The sequence below is a fragment of the Cebus imitator genome, unplaced genomic scaffold (assembly GCF_001604975.1).
Source record: "Cebus imitator isolate Cc_AM_T3 unplaced genomic scaffold, Cebus_imitator-1.0 Scaffold963, whole genome shotgun sequence".
Taxonomy (NCBI): domain Eukaryota; kingdom Metazoa; phylum Chordata; class Mammalia; order Primates; family Cebidae; genus Cebus; species Cebus imitator.
In genome coordinates this window covers 77295-93234 of record NW_016108278.1, presented here as the reverse complement: position 1 = coordinate 93234, position 15940 = coordinate 77295, and the positions used below count along the sequence as shown (strand labels likewise).

Below are 15940 nucleotides of genomic sequence, written 5' to 3'. Positions count from 1 at the left end.
TTTTAATGATCGCCATTCTAACCGGAGTGAGATGGTATTTCAATGTGGTTTTGATTTGCATCTGTCTAATGACCAGTGATGATGAACATTTTTTCATATGTTTCTTGGCCGCATATATGTCTTCTTTTGCAAAGTATCTGTTCATATCCTTTGCCCACTTTTGAATGGGTTTGTTTTTTTCTTGTAAATCTGCTTTAGTTCTTTGGCGATTCTGGATATTAACCTTTTGTCAGATGGGTGCTGCAAAAATTTTTTCCCATTCTGTTGGTTGCTGGTTCACTCTAATGATTGTTTCTTCTGCTGTGCAGAAGTGCTTAAGTTTAATTAGATCCCATTTGTCTATTGTTGCCTTTGCTTTTGGTGTTTTAGTCATGAAGTCCTTGCCTATGCCTATGTCCTGAATGGTGTTGCCTAGGTTTTCTTCTACAGTTTTTATGGTGTTAGTTCTTATGTTTAAATCTTTAATCCATCTGGAGTTTATTTTTGTATAAGGTGTAAGGAAGTGGTCCAGTTTCAGTTTCCTACATACGGCTAGCCAGTTTTCCCAACACCATTTATTAAACAGGGGTTCCTTTCCCCATTGCTTGTTTTTGACTGGTTTGTCACAGACCAGATGGTTGTAGATGTGTGGTATTGCTTCTGAAGCCTCCGTTCTGTTCCATTGGTCTATATCTCTGTTTTGGTACCAGTACCATGCTGCCTTGATTACTGTAGCCTTGTAGTATAGTTTGAAGTCAGGTAGTATGATGCTTCCACCTTTGTTCTTTTTACTTAGGATTGTCTTGGCTATACAGGTTCTCTTTTGGTACCACATGAAGTATAAAGTGTTTTTTTCCAGTTCTGTTTAGAAGGTCAATGGGTACTCGCTTCGGCAGCACATATACTAAAATTGGAACGATACAGAGAAGATTAGCATGGCCCCTGTGCAAGGATGACACGCAAATTCGTGAAGCATTCCATATTTAAAAAAAAAAAAAAAAAAAAAAAGAAGGTCAATGGTAGCTTGATGGGGATAGCATTGAATTTGTAAATTACTCTGGGCTATATGGCCATTTTCAGAATATTGATTCTTCCTAACCATGAGCATGGAATGTTTTTCCATCTGTTTGTGTCCTCTCTTATTTCCTTGAGCAGTGGTTTGTAGTTCTCCCTGAAGAGATCTTTTACATCCTTCGTTAGTTGTGTTCCTAGGTATTTTATTCTCTTTGTAGTAGTTGTAAATGGGAGGTCACTCATGATTTAGCTCTCCGTTTGTCTGTTGTTGGTGTATAGGCATGCTTGTGATTTCTGCACATTGATTTTGTATCCTGAGACTTTGCCGAAGTTGCTTATCAGCTTAAGGAGATTTTGGACTGAGACGATGGGGTCTTCTAAATATACAATCATGTTGTCTGTAAATAGGGACAATTTGACCTCTTCTTTTCCTAATTGAATGTCCTTTATTTCTTTTTCTTGCCTAATTGCTCCGGCTAGAACTTCCAATACTGTATTGAATAGGAGTGGTGAGAGAGGGCATCCTTGTCTAGTGCCAGTTTTTAAAGGGAATGCTTCTAGTTTTTGCCCATTCAGTATGATAGTGGCTGTGGGTTTGTCATAAATAGCTTTTATTGTTTTGAGATACGTTCCATCTATACATAGTTTATTGAGAGTTTTTAGCATAAAGCACTGTTGAACTTTGTCAAAAGCCTTCCCTGCATCTATTGAGATAATCATGTGGTTTTTGTCTTTGGTTCTGTTTATGTGGTGGATTACATTTATAGATTTGCGTATGTTGAACCAGCCTTGCATCCCTGGAATGAAGCCTACTTGATCATGGTGGATAAGCTTTTTGATGTGCTGTTGGATTTGGTTTGCCAGTATTTTATTAATGATTTTTGCATCAATGTTCATCATGGATATTGGCCTGAAGTTTTCTTTTTTAGTTGTGTCTCCACCAGATTTTCGTATAAGGATGATGTTGGTCTCAGAGTTAGGGAGGATTCCCTCTTTTTGGATTGTTTGGAATAGTTTCAGAAGGAATGGTACCAGCTCCTATTTGTACGTCTGTTAGACTTTGGCTGTGAACCCCTCTGGACATGGACTTTTTTTTTGGTTGGTAGACTATTAATTGCTAGCTCGACTTCAGACCTTGTTATTGTTCTATTCAGGGTTTCAACTTCTTCCTGGCTTAGTCTTGGGAGTGTGCAAGTGTCCAGGAATTTATCCATTTCTTCCAGATTTGATGTCCATAGAGCTGTTTGTAGTAATATCTGATGGTAGTTTGCATTTCCAAGGAATCAGTGGTGATCTCTCCTTTATCATTTTTTATTGCATCTATTTGATTCTTCTGTCTTTTCTTTTTTATTAGTCTAGCTAGCAGTCTGTGTATTTTGTTGATCTTTTCAAAAAACCAACTCCTGGATTTATTGTTTTTTGAAGGGTTTTTTGTGTCTCTATCTCTTTCAGTTTTGCTCTGATCTTAGTTATTTCTTGTCTTCTTCTTGCTTTTGAGCTTTGTTCTTGCTCCTCTAGCTCTTTCAATCTTGATGATAGAGTGTTGATTTTAGATCTTTTCTTGTTTCTCATGTGGGCATTTATTGCTGTAAGTTTCCCTCTAGACACTGCTTTGTGTCCCAAAGATTCTGCTATGTTGTGTCTTCATTCTCATTGGTTTCAAAGATCATTTTTATTTCTGCCTTCATTTCATTGTTTATTCCTTCATCATTCAGGAGCAAGTTGTTCAGTTTCCATGTGATTGTGCAGTTTTGTGTGCTTTTCTTAATCATGAGTTCTAATTTGGTTGTGCTGTGGTCTGAGAGACTGTTATGACTTCTGTTCTTGTACATTTGCTGAAGTTATTTATTTCCAATTATGTGGTCAATTTTACAGTAAGTGTGATGTGGTGCTGAGAAGAATGTGTACTCTGTGGATTTGGGGTGGAGAGTTCTGTAAATGTCTATTAGGTCCACTTGTTCCAGATCTGTATTCAAGTCCTGGATATCTTTGTTGACTTTCTGTCTCATTATCTGTTCAATATTGTCAGTGGAGTGTTAAAGTCTCCCACTATTATTGTGCGGGAGTCTAAGTCTCTTTGTAGGTCTCTAAGTACTTGCTTTATGTATCTGGGTGCTCCTGTATTGGGTGCGTATATATTTAGGATCATTAGCTCTTCTTGTTGCATTGATCCCTTTACCATTATGTAATGCCCTTCTTTGTCTCTTTTGATCTTTGTTGGTTTAAAATCTGTTTTATCAGAGACTAGGATTACAACCCCTGCTTTTTTTTGCTCTTCATTTGCTTGGTAAATCTTCTTCCATTCCTTTGTTTTGAGTCTATGTGAGTCTTTGCATGTGAGATGGGTCTCCTGAACACAGCTCACCAACGGGTCTTGACTTTATATCCAGTTTGTCAGTCTGTGTCTTTTGATTGGAGCATTAGGCCATATACATTCAACATTAATGTTATGCTTGAATTTGATCCCACCATTTTGTTACTGGTTGGTTGTTTTGCCCGTTAGTTGATGTGGTTCCTTCATTGTGTCATTGTTCTTTACCATTTGGTTCTTTTTTGCAGTGGCTGGTACTGGTTGTTCCTTTCCATGTTTAGTACTTTCTTCAGGAGCTCTTGTAATGCAAGTTTTGTAGTGATGAAATCTCTCAGCAATTGCTTACCTGTATTTGTCCTTCACTTATTTGTCCTTACCTTTTATTTGTCCTTCACTTATGAAGTTTAGTTTGGCCGAATATGAAATTCTGCGTTGAAAGTTCTTTTATTTAAGGATGTTGAATATTGGCCCCGACTCCCTTCTAGTTTGTAGAGTTTCTGCCAAGAGATCTGCTGTTTGCCTGATGGGCTTCCCTTTGTGGGTGACCCAATGTTTCTCTCTGGCTGCCTTTAGAAATTTTTCCTTCATTTCAATGCTGGTGAATCTCACAATTATGTGCCTTGGGGTTGCTCTTCTAGAGAAATATCTTTGTGGTGTTCTCTGTATTTTTTTTTTTTTTTGAGACAGAGTTTCGCTCTTGTTACCCAGGCTGGAGTGCAATGGCGCCATCTCGGCTCACCGCAACCTCCGCCTCCTGGGTTCAGGCAATTCTCCTGCCTCAGCCTCCTGAGTAGCTGGGATTACAGGCACGTGCCACCATGCCCAGCTAATTTTTTGTGGTTTTAGTAGAGACGAGGTTTCACCATGTTGACCAGGATGGTCTCGATCTCTTGACCTCGTGATCCACCCGCCTCGGCCTCCCAAAGTGCTGGGATTACAGGTGTGAGCCACCGCGCCCGGCCTGTATTTCCATGATTTGAATGTTGGCCTGCCTTGTTAACTTGGAAAAGTTCTCTTGGATAAAATCTTGAATAGTGTTTTCCAACTTGGATTCATTCTCCCCGACACATTCAGGTATGCTGATCAAGCGTAGATTAGGTCTTTTCACATAATCCCATAGTTCTTGGATGCTTTGTTCATTTTTTTCACTCTTTTTCCTCTAATCTTGCCTTCTCATTTTATTTCATTGATTTGATCTTCTATCTATGATATCCTTCTGCTTGATTGATTCAGCTGTTGAAACTTGTGTATGCCTCACGAAGTTCTCGTGCTGTGTTTTTCAGCTCCATCAAGTCATTTATGTTCTTCTCTAAGCTGGCTATTCTAGTTAACATTTCATCTAGCCTTTTTTCAAGGTTCTTAGTTTCTTTGCATTGGGTTAGAACATGGTCTTTTAACTCAGAGTTTGTTATTACCCACCTTCTAAAGCCTGCTTCTGTCAATTTGTCAAATTCATTCTATGTCTTGTTTTGTTCCCCTGATTGTGAGGAGTTGTGATCCCTGGGAGGAGAAGGGGTGTTCTGGTCTTTGACAGTTTCTTCTTTTTTGTGCTAGTTTCTTCCCATCTTCATGGATTTTTCTCCCTTTGATCTTTGAAGTTGATGATTTGGGGAGGAATCTCTGAGTAGATGTCCTTTCTGTTAAGTTTGGAGCTATATCTTTTTTGGCCTGTAGAAGCGATGCTGGGCTGCCTGAGATTCAGTCAGGCTGCTGGGTGGGTGGTCTTCCCCTGGCATTTGTTTGCAGGCGAGATTAGCCCCACCTTCCTACTGGCGTCTCTCCTTCCCCAGGCTCCATCTTCCCAGTCAAACTGGCATATTTGCTGCCAAGCTGTCTAGTGCATGGGCTTCGGTTTGAGTTTTGTGGGGATGGGGCCTGCCAGGCCTTATGGCCTGTTTCCCTGCTTTCAACTCTGCCTCTCTCTGTGGGTCCATCCCACTGGCAATAGTCCGAACTTCCACCCAGGTCCGTGCCAACAACTTGTGGCACCAGGCTGAAGCTGTTGCTCACATTTGCACTGACAACCCATGGTGCCCCTCAGTCTGGCAGGGCTGTTGTGGACCAGGTTGCAGGAGGGATGAGGTAAGCACAGGATCCGAATCAGAGCACCAAGGGGGTGAAGTCCCCAACCCATCGAGCCGGCTGCATGTTCCAGGTGGGGACGCATCCTGCCCTGTCTTGGTTTGCCCTCTCTGGGCGCCTCTCATCCTGCTTCAGCGCCTTCCCTGGGCTATTATTTTCAGTGTCCTACCAGTCCCACTGAAAAAAACCTGGCACCTAGCTTGGAATTGTGAAGTCCTCTTGCCCTCTGCATCTCATTCACTGGGAGCTGCATTCCGGTGTTGTCTCCTCTCAGCCATCTTGGGGCCTCCCAATTTGTGTTGTTTTTAAACCACTTGTCTTAGTTCATTTGGGTTGTAATAAAATACCATAAAATGGGTAACTTATAAACAACAGGAATGTATTTCTCAGTTCAGGAGGCTGGAAGTCCAAGATCAGAGTGCTGGCAGATTTGGTGCCTGGTGAGAGCCCACTTCTGATTCATTGATGGCACCTTCTAGATGTGTCCTCATATAGTAGAAGGAACAAGGGAGCTTTTGTGGGCCCCTTTTGTAAGGGCACTAATCCCATTCATCAGTGTTCTATCCTCATGACCTGCTCACCTCCCAAAGGTTTCACCTAATGGCATCACCTTGGGAGTTAGGATTTCAACATAATGAATTTGGGAGTGGGAGGCACAAATATTCAGACTATAGCACCACTAGTTTATGGTAATTTATGATTACACAAATACAGTATGTTAATTAAGCTCTCTCAACCTCAAGATCTATATGAATAAAGGAATATAATAGCAATTTCCTTGACTGGTTTGTTCTGAGGAATGAAATCTGTGATTTAAATGACGGTGACCCAAAAACGTCATCAGTTAATATACCTATTAAGTTTCTAGTAATTCATGCCTGCTTTAGGAAATATTATGAACTTCAACATCTAAAATCTTCCTGATAATGCTTTGATATGGAGAATATCTACAATCTTTTTATTCAGGGCTCAGATAATGCCATTTCCCTCAAGTGCAGAATACTGGCCAGAGACTGTTCTGATTGTTCAGTTCTGGGGTTTAAATATTCTGAATATTGACATTTCCTCAAGACTAGGAGAAAGGGTGTGCTTCATCCTAGTGCATCACGAAAACGATCTGAGAGAAGATGAAGCCCATTAGGCAGAGCAACTACTGTTAAACAGCTTAGCAGAGAAAGAAGAGAAAATTACCTTCCTGAAGAAGCAAATTCAGTGAGCCCAGAGTCCATGGTAAATTAATCACGGGCAAAAATCATTTCATTTGCAGGGCCAGCTACATGAACCTGCAATCTGTGTGGTAGCACGGTTCCTCAGGCTTAAAAGGCCCCACAGGTGGTTTAAAGCTTTATCATCAATGTCTCAAGATTATTAATAATTTTTGAACAAGATGTTCTACATTTGTATTCTGCACTAGGTCCTGCAAATTATGTTATACTCTCTGACGCTGTGTGCATGGAAGGGATGAATTATTTTTTGCTTCATCTAATATACCTTTTATTTTATAATTGAATTTTTTATTTCAAGCTAGTTGTAATTCACATGCAGTTGTAAGAAATAGTACAGAAAGATCCCACGTCTTCTTTACTCAGTTTCCCCCAAAGGTAATACCCAAAAAACTGCACTAGAATATCACAACTAAGATAATGACCACTGATACAATGAGGAAACAAAACCCATCCATTCTCACAGAGATCCACACCACCTTTTCTCCATGCTACGCCTTCTTCTTCACTCACCTATCCATAACCCTCATTCTCTATCTGCACAATTTTGTCATTTCAAGAATGTTACGTAAATTTAATCATGTGAAATGCAATCTTTGGTAATTGGCTCTTCTAACTTAGCCTAAGTAGTTTGAGATTCAAGGGAGTTTTGTATGCATCCATAGTCTGTTCCTTTATACTGCTGAGTAGTATTCCATTTTATGCCTGTAACAGCGTTTACTTAATTATTCACTCATTGTGAGACATATGGTTTTTATAGATTCTGGCTAGTAAGAATAAAGCTGCTATGAACATTGTATATACAGGCTTTTGTGTAAATACATGTTGTCATTTATGTGAGAGAAATGTCTACAAATGTAGTAACTAGATTGTATGATAGTAGAGCATTAAAAGAAACTGTCAGAGTCACCAGATGGCAGAATAAAAAGGTCTAAACTCTCCTTCCTCACCGTGGACACATCAGTTCAACAGCAACACACAGATAAATTTCCATCATTGGAAATCCAGAATCTAATGAGCCACTCCTGCGCTCGAGGTGAGTGTGAAACTATCCACATCAGAACTGGCAGGAAACAACTTGCACACACTGTGATAATAATCCCCAGCCCTCATGTGATGCCACATGTTTGGGAAGGAACTCCCATCTCTCAGCCTATTCCTGAGGAGGGGATACCTAGAGAAGCTGTGAAGCCTATCTGGTACTTCTCTAGGTATTACTAGAGGGATTGGTTTCTTTTTTTTCTTATTATCCCCTTGGTTGAAGAGAGGAACTGGTTTCTAACTTCCGTTTTGGTGAGCTGACAGGGCCCAGCATCTGTTAAACCTCTGGGGCTACACAAAACAAAACAACAGTTGTTTTTTAAATAGTAATTGTTACAGCCGTGTTACTTCAAATATTTTCAGAGCAGTTTTTAATAAGCATGTGGGTACTTCACTGCTCCCCACTTTGGCTCAATGCAGAGTGATAAAGCCCAGCCTCCAGCTTCTCTCTGAAAAGCAAAGGGGACAGACCAAATAACTAGCCCCCCAGCTTTTCTGGCCACTACCTGGGAACTGGATTTTATCTCATGTGTCTGAGCACTGAAAGGATCTGGCATACTCTAGATGCCTGAGGACCATTAAGAACAAACATTGTGACTTCAACTACCATGACAGTTTAAGTGGCACACAGAACCTCTGTCTGGACTGGTTGGTAAAGGTGTTCTCCTGTATGAGACCTGTCTGTGAAGACTGGAAAGGGAGCTGTGTTATCTGGTGCACAGACACCAATGCTGAGAGTATTAAGGAAGATAAAGAAATATGTTCCAAATGTTACCCACACAACAGGCGGGTTAGTCACTTGTCAAGTGTCAACCCCATGAGCACAGCCAGGGGGGATTTAGCAAGAGTTCATCTCTTGCAGAGAGTAAAGAGAACACTGGGCAATCCCAAAGCAGTCCTTCCTCAAGCTGGGAACTGGGTCAGGTTTTATAAGCATAGAGTAACGAGACACCATCTGATTGGATCTTGTAATGAGGTGATGCTGGAAAGCATGCTCTGACTGGATCCTGCCATGGAGTGAGACCAGAGTTCCATCCAGTTGGATCCTGGATCCTGCCACTGTGTGCCCACTTTTTAATTCAGCCTGTGTACCTCAGTCTGAACAATTGGGTTTTCCCTGTGGTTGCGTACTTGGTTCACCTGGCCATGCTCAGGTTATATGACCTGAGGGTCCATGACAACTGAAGAACAATTCACAACTTTGTTACTACAAAAGCTGAACCATGGAAGTCTACTGCTGTACTATTCACAATAGCCAAACATGGAATCAATGTAGATGCCTATCAACAGCAGACTGGATAAAGAAAATGACCCATGGTCATAAGATGTTTACAGCTAAGGAAGTGTAGTAATGCCTGCAAGGACAAACGCCTACAATAGCAGAATGTCCAGATGTCCCAATGTCACATAACAGTACATGCTTTTAAGATAGCTATAGTCAGACTTTGATGTATTTATGCACTAAAATGACAAGGGTAAGTTTCTTTATATCAACAAAGTACTAAGTTGTGTCACACTGACAGCCTACTCACATGTAGGCATAACTTAGCTTCTACATATAAAAGAAGGCTTTAAAACAAAGACAGCTTTCTGAGGCTGCCCTCCTCTTACTTTCTGAGGATGCCCTCCTCTGTAATTGAGCAACTTTCCATAAATCACCTTTCAACTGATTTAGGTGGGTCTTGAGAGTCCCAAAGTTAGTGAGTGTGGGCTTTCCAGGAACTCAGAGGAGGGCGGCTCTCTTTTTACAGCTCTACCAGGCAGCATCCCAGTGGGGGATCTCTGCACTGTCCTAGCAGAGGTTCTTCAAGAGGGATCCACCCCTACGGCAGTCTTCTGCTTGGATATCCAGGTGTTTCCAGGTGTTATACACATCAACTATATATAACAAGTTATGATACATCCATAGGGAAATTCGGTAAAGAGTTTCTAATTTGGCAACTGTAGACATAACTGTTTGGCTTGCTACAAATCCATTTTCTGTGTGTGTAGATGCTGGCACTACCGACTCCATTGTCATTCAGGTAGGCACATTGTCCAACTCCTCTGATAGGAAACCTAAAACCAAACACAAAAATATTAAACATTTGGAAGTTAGACACCTGCATTTGTTCCTCCCCTCCCATCTTCTGCACCCCCTCCCTATTTTAATGTGAATAAGAGAAAAGTAAAACTCTGTCATTAATATTGCTTCATAGTATTATAAACCATTTCTGTATTTAGTGTCTTTTATGTTCTCAAGGTCTTTGCTTGAAAATCACAAGCTTATCATTCATCCATACCAAGCCCAGCCATGTTGATAGGTATTTAACTGATGCTTGCTGCTGCACCCACATGCACTGCTGCCATTGGTGGTCTTCAGTGAAGATGATTTCCAGTCTCCTCAACTGTTTCATAAATGTGTAAAAGTAAAAACAAAACAAAACAAAAAAACAGAAGATTCCTAAAAAGGCTTAGCTTTGATTAATGGATATGACTGAGTTCCTATATTTTATCTGCTGCAATGTGATGATTATATTCAAAATACCCCACTGAAATGTTCACAGTCCAAATAACTGTTACTAGTTTCCTTCTGGTGACAAAACTTCAGGAGTGAGGGATTCCCTTGAGTTCCCTGGATGCTTCGCTATTGTGAATGGATGCAACAGCTGGAAGAGTGGGCCTAACAGCCTTGTGGATATCAGCTCCTCAGTGGTGTCCTACGATTGTAGAACACTTATTGTAAATCAGTTAAAAGTAGGGATTTCAGCAGTTTTAGATCAGTGAATTAAAGTGTAAATTTGTGCCAAATGTCATTGTCACGTTACTGAAATCACAGTTAAGTTTTCCCGAAGACACAGTTAATAAATAGAAGAGTATAAAAAGGGTTTAGATTTCTTACCTCATATTGCAGTAAGCTTTCCATGATACATTTCTCATCTGATAAACACAACTCACACACATAACCACACATAAACAGAGCAGAAAGGTAAGTCTCAAAACATACGTGTTATTATATTCTGTGTTGTCTGTCCACCTCCAAATGCCATCGGATGATTCTCTTCTAAGGCCAATCCAATGGTCAGAAGGGCCTTTGTATCTTTTCAGGAAATTCTATAATAAAACAGAAAGTAATACCATGTGTCCCTTTCTTCTACATTACTCTGGAGTCTCTCTTCCCTATCCCTTCTCTTTTTGACTGGCAGCGTGGTATAATTAAGCAGCATACACTCTGGAGTGAGACTAATTCCCAATTCTCAGTTTAAGTCATTTAATGTCCCTGATCCTAAATTACTTTATTTAAAGTAAGCATATATCCCAGTTTGACTGGGAAATTCCCAGTTTAAGCTTGTCATTCCACCTATATATTAATGCTCACTTTCAATACCCTATGTGTCTCAATCTAGATGACAAATTATATAATTATCTTAATTCTTAATAGAATGAAAACAATACAACTCATCTTGCAGGTTCACCATGAGAATTACATGAGAAAACATATCTAAAATATCTCACAGGGTTCCAGGCAGAGAACACATCCTTAACAAATGTTGGGCATGAAAACACGTCTCATGCCCCTGGAATGGGATCCTTCCTCGTATTTCAGCTTTAACCCTATGTAGCTGACCTGCCTCAGGGGCCTAAGTTATCTGACAGAAAACATGATTCAAAAATATCTCTTACCAGTTCTTCCATAGTTGCAAACTGAGCGAGGCTGGCTTCTAATGAAACACAGAAGACTTGACTGAATGTCCAATTTCTTGTGTCTTCAGAAAAATAAAAACATTTACTCCCAAATCCAATCCAGCTTTTTGGGCAAGCAGCGTACTTAGGTGACTCCATCACTGGCTTTTCTTCTCTCACTAAAACTGAGACAATCACATTGAAACATAATAAATAAATTTTCTTATCCCTTTTATCTATTTTTCTGCTTATCTTCCTGAGGTCAATTTTGAAGTGTACACATCTGATTGTTGTTTTCCTAACTCACCACATAGTGCCTTATCCTAAGCACAACAGTTATCAGTCCAGTGGTTTTCAGCTGGGTACCTTCACGCTTGACTTTCTGAAGTTTACGCTGACATTACAGTTTCAAGGCAATCAATTTCTATAGCATTGACTTCCATAGTACTGTACTTTCACAGGGCCATGTAGATGATTTTTCCATCTCCTCCCTCATATTAGCCTTCCTTCCTCCTGACAAAGCCATTTGAGGACCTATTGCCTCTATATACAAGACATGAGGTTTGTTTGTTTGTTTTTAATCTATATGGTTCTCCGTGCTTTTGTGCATTCTCAATCTGCTTAAGTAGAAGACACCAGTTCTTAAGGCCAGATGATTTGTCTGAAAACATTTCAAGTAGAGATATTACTTTATTTTTAATAAAAATGACAATTCTGATAGGAACTTGTCAGGAAATAGCTCCGTAAGTGAAATTCCTATCCCCATAGCTTTCTCATATCAATGAATGGCAAGTGCATTCTTGCCAAGGCTCAAAAGAAAAGAGAGACTTATCTTTTACTTTTCTCTAAGACTTTTTATCCAATTTGATAAAAAATACTGTTGGCCCAGCTTTCCAAATATCCAGAATCTGACCACCCTCCCCCACCTAGTCCCAATACAGCAATCAAGTGATTATTCTACAATGGAAGTCACATCACGATATTCCTCTCATACAATTTCCCTCATTCAAGGCTCCCTATTGCACTGAAGGTAAAAGCCAAAGTCTTTAACTGATCCTCAAGGTTCCTCCATTCCTAATGCCCCATGGTATCACTCTTCTCCATCCTCACTCTGCTTCACCTACAGAAGTCCCCTTGCTGTTCCTCAAACAAGCCAGGAAGAGTCCTCCTTTAGGCTTTTGGTCCACATGTTCTGTCTGGAATAGGTTCCCCAGGTAGCCACATGGTTCCTACATCTCTTTCAAAAGGTTGCTGAAATATCATCTTCCAAGGAGGCTTAGCTTTGTCAACCTATTGCAACCTGTTACGCCTCCACCCTTATTTATTATTACTTGCGTTTTTCTGCTGGAATATAAGTCCCTGAAGAGCAGGGATTCTTTTGTGTGTGTTTTGTTTGTTGATGTAATTCAAGGATTTCATCCAGTGACAGGCAAATAATGGAGCTTAATAAATATTTATTGACAACATAAACATGTAAATAACATTGTACAGTTTGGAGAACAAGTAACTTACCCGACAAAACAATAGAAAGTGCAACCACACTTGTAGTCAGAACTGCAATGATGAACAGGCAACAATAAACCTTGACAGGAGTTACTGGAGACATAAGTGCTAGGCATTTTCTTTGCAGAGTTTTACCTGTAAAATACAAATATCAGAATCTCAATCTCAGGAAGATCGTAGGGAGAAAATGTATCACACAATCAACACAAGCTTAGCTGTACTTCAACTCTCCTATTGCCAACTCCTTTCACAAAAGGTCTTGGTTCAAAAATGAGAAAGATGGCCCAAAGAGGGCTAGAGATAAAAATCAAATTGTCCCCATCCTCAGGGAATCTTCCAGTTATTGGAAAAAGAGTAGAAATTGGGATGAAAAAGAAACAGTAACAATCCAGATTTAGTCTCTTAGTAAAACAGCTGGTTAGAAGCAACGAGGAAAACAGAAAATGAATCAATGTAATTCACCATATTAATAGAATGAGAAAGGGACAACATATGAGCATCTGAATCAATGCAGCAAGAGTATGTTAAAAACTTCATATTCATCCACGATAGCAGTCTCAACAAATTAGAAACTGAAGAACCTTCTTCAACCTGATAAAGGGCATCTACAGAAAAACTACAGCTAGCACCGAACTTGATAAAAGAATGAATCCCAGTGACAAGGAATAAGGCAAAGATGTCTGCTCTCTCTCACCAATCCAGTTTAACACTTTGCTGGATGTCCTATTAGGGACAAAAAGATAAGAAAAAAGAAAGAAATGTCATACAGGTTCGAAAGAAATAAAAGTGTTGTTCTTCACAGACGACATAGTTGTTCTGCATATAAAATTCTAAAGAATCTACCGAACTGCTACCAGAATAAATGAATTTGGCAAAGTTACAGGATTAGCTATGTTAATATATAAAAATATATTTTCATATATTCATAATTATGAAGTGGAAATTTAAGTATAAAAACAATGCCATATATAATAACACAAAAGACTATTATAAATATATCAAAATATGTTTAGGATCAGTATGATGAAAGCTACAAACCAATGGGACAAGGAAATCAAAGCAGACTTGAATCAACAGAGCGATATAAGATATTCATAGACTGTAATATGAAATATTCTGTATGTCAATTATATCCAAAAAGGTTTAGAGAGTCAGCACAATCCTGATAAACACTGCAGTATGAATTTTTTTATAGAAACAAGCAAAGTAATCTTAAAATTATATGGAAAAGCAAAGAACTAGAATAGCCAAACAACTTTGAAGAAAAAATGGCCAAATTTGGAAATCAAAGAACCTGCGTTCATAATTTACAAAGTAATAGAAACAAAGACAGTATGATATTGACAAAAGAACAGACCCATAAATCAATGGAACAGAAAAAGGATTTCAGAAACAAATCCAAGCATGGACGGTCACTCGACATTCGACAGAAGTGGAAAGAAATCAGGCAGGTAAGGGGCAGCATTTTCTGAACATGTAACGCTGGAACAATTGAGTATCCTAATGCAAAACAGTGAACCTCAACTCACACCTAATACCTTATAAGAAAATTAACTCAAAATAAATCTCAGATTCATATATGACACCTCCAACTCTAAAACTATTCAAAGGAAAGAGGAAAATAAAATATTTGCAAACTCGAATTAGGAAAAATTTCTTAGATACAATACCAAAAGCATTATCAATATTTAAAAAACTGATAAATTGAATTTAAACATAATTAAGACTCTCTATGAAAAAAAAAAAAAACCCTGAAAGGGGAATAAAAAGACAAGCAAAGGCAGAAAAACATCTTTCTAAAAATCGACTTGTATCTAGAATATATTAAGAACTCAAAACTCAACAATAAGAAAACTAAATTAAAAATGGAGCCAACTATTTGGAGATGCACTTTATTAAAGATATAAGAATGGAGAATAAGTACATAAAAACATGCTTGAAATAACCAGCCGTTTGAGAACTACAAATTACAACCATAATGAGTGACTACTATGTGCTTATTAGCGTGGGAAACAAAACAAAAAAGAAACAAACCAACCGCTGGTGAGGAAGGGATGTGATATGGTTTGGATCTCTGTCCCCACCCAAACTTTATGTTGAATTGTAATCTCCAGTGTTGGAGGTGGGGCCTGGTGGGAGGTGATGGCATCATGGGGGCAGATTTCCCTCTTGGTACTGTGTCGCAATAAGAGTGAGTCCTCTTGAGATCTGGTTGTTGAAAACTGTGTGCTACCCTCCCCCGCTCCCTCTCTTCTTCCCACTCCCGCCAAATGAAGGGTGGACTCCCCCTTTGCCTTCTGCCATGAATTGTTAAGTTTCCTGAGGCCTCTCTAGAAGCTGAGCAGATACCAGAATCATGTTTCCTGCCCAGCCTGTGGAATGGTGACCCAATTAAACCTCTTTTCTTTACAGATTACTCAGTCTCAGGTTACTTCTTTATAGCAGTGCCAGAATGGACAGGATGCATCTGGAATTTTCATGCATCATGACTGGAAACACAAAATGTTATAGGCACTCTGGAAAACAGTTAAGCAGTTCGTTATCATAAATGTAAATGCACCACATGCCCTGGCTATCCTATCCCTAGGTATTTAGGCAAGGAGAGTAAAAACTTGTGTTTACACAAAAACCTGCAAGGAGTATTTACATCCGCTTCATTCATTGTCAGAAAAACTAGCAACAACTCAGAAATGCTTCAGCTGGTAAAGAGGTAAACAACTATTCTTCAGTCCTAATAAAAGAAAAACTTAATCACACATTCAGAATTGCCCGTTTCTTACTGTGTGTTAGCTCGCCAAACTTTTGTCAAGTTTTTCTCCTCCTGACAGACCCCAAATGGGTTTGCCTGCAAGTTTGCCTAACAAGCCCCAAAGCACAGACTTGGAAAAAACATCCTGCCTTACCCTGACTACAAAACACCATTTCCTGTTGAAATCCCTAGACTTCTTCCCCTGCTTTCTCCCACACCATTAACGTATTTTCAAAATCAATGTTACTTCTATTGCAACAGTCCTTTTGAATAAAGTTTCTCCCTATCTAAGCTCAGACTTGTTTTTCTTCGACACATGACACATACTATAATACAGATGACTTGCAAATGTATCATTGCTAAGTGAATAAAGTC

At 39.4% G+C, this 15940-nt stretch overlaps 1 protein-coding gene and 1 non-coding gene across 5 annotated transcripts in view; one reads left to right on the top strand and one right to left on the bottom strand.

Moving 5' to 3' along the window:
- Positions 1-859: 859 nt before the first annotated feature.
- Positions 860-966, top strand: LOC119469892. The gene has a single exon (XR_005198745.1). It is a non-coding gene; the product is annotated as a U6 spliceosomal RNA (small nuclear RNA).
- Positions 967-6883: 5917 nt separating this feature from the next.
- Positions 6884-15940, bottom strand: part of LOC108298449 (C-type lectin domain family 2 member E-like) — a 60440-nt gene continuing 51383 nt past the window's right edge. For 3 of the 4 annotated variants that reach the window (XM_037735784.1, XM_017521128.2, XM_037735782.1), the window contains exons 2-5: positions 12826-12951; positions 11314-11498; positions 10637-10743; positions 6884-9708 (exon numbers count right to left, since the gene is read on the bottom strand). In XM_037735784.1, coding sequence (XP_037591712.1) covers positions 9543-9708; positions 10637-10743; positions 11314-11498; positions 12826-12919 — 552 coding nt within the window. In that variant the 5' untranslated portion in view covers positions 12920-12951 and the 3' untranslated portion in view covers positions 6884-9542. The remainder of the gene's footprint in view (positions 9709-10636; positions 10744-11313; positions 11499-12825; positions 12952-15940) is intronic. The other variant, XM_037735783.1, reaches the window with a different exon arrangement.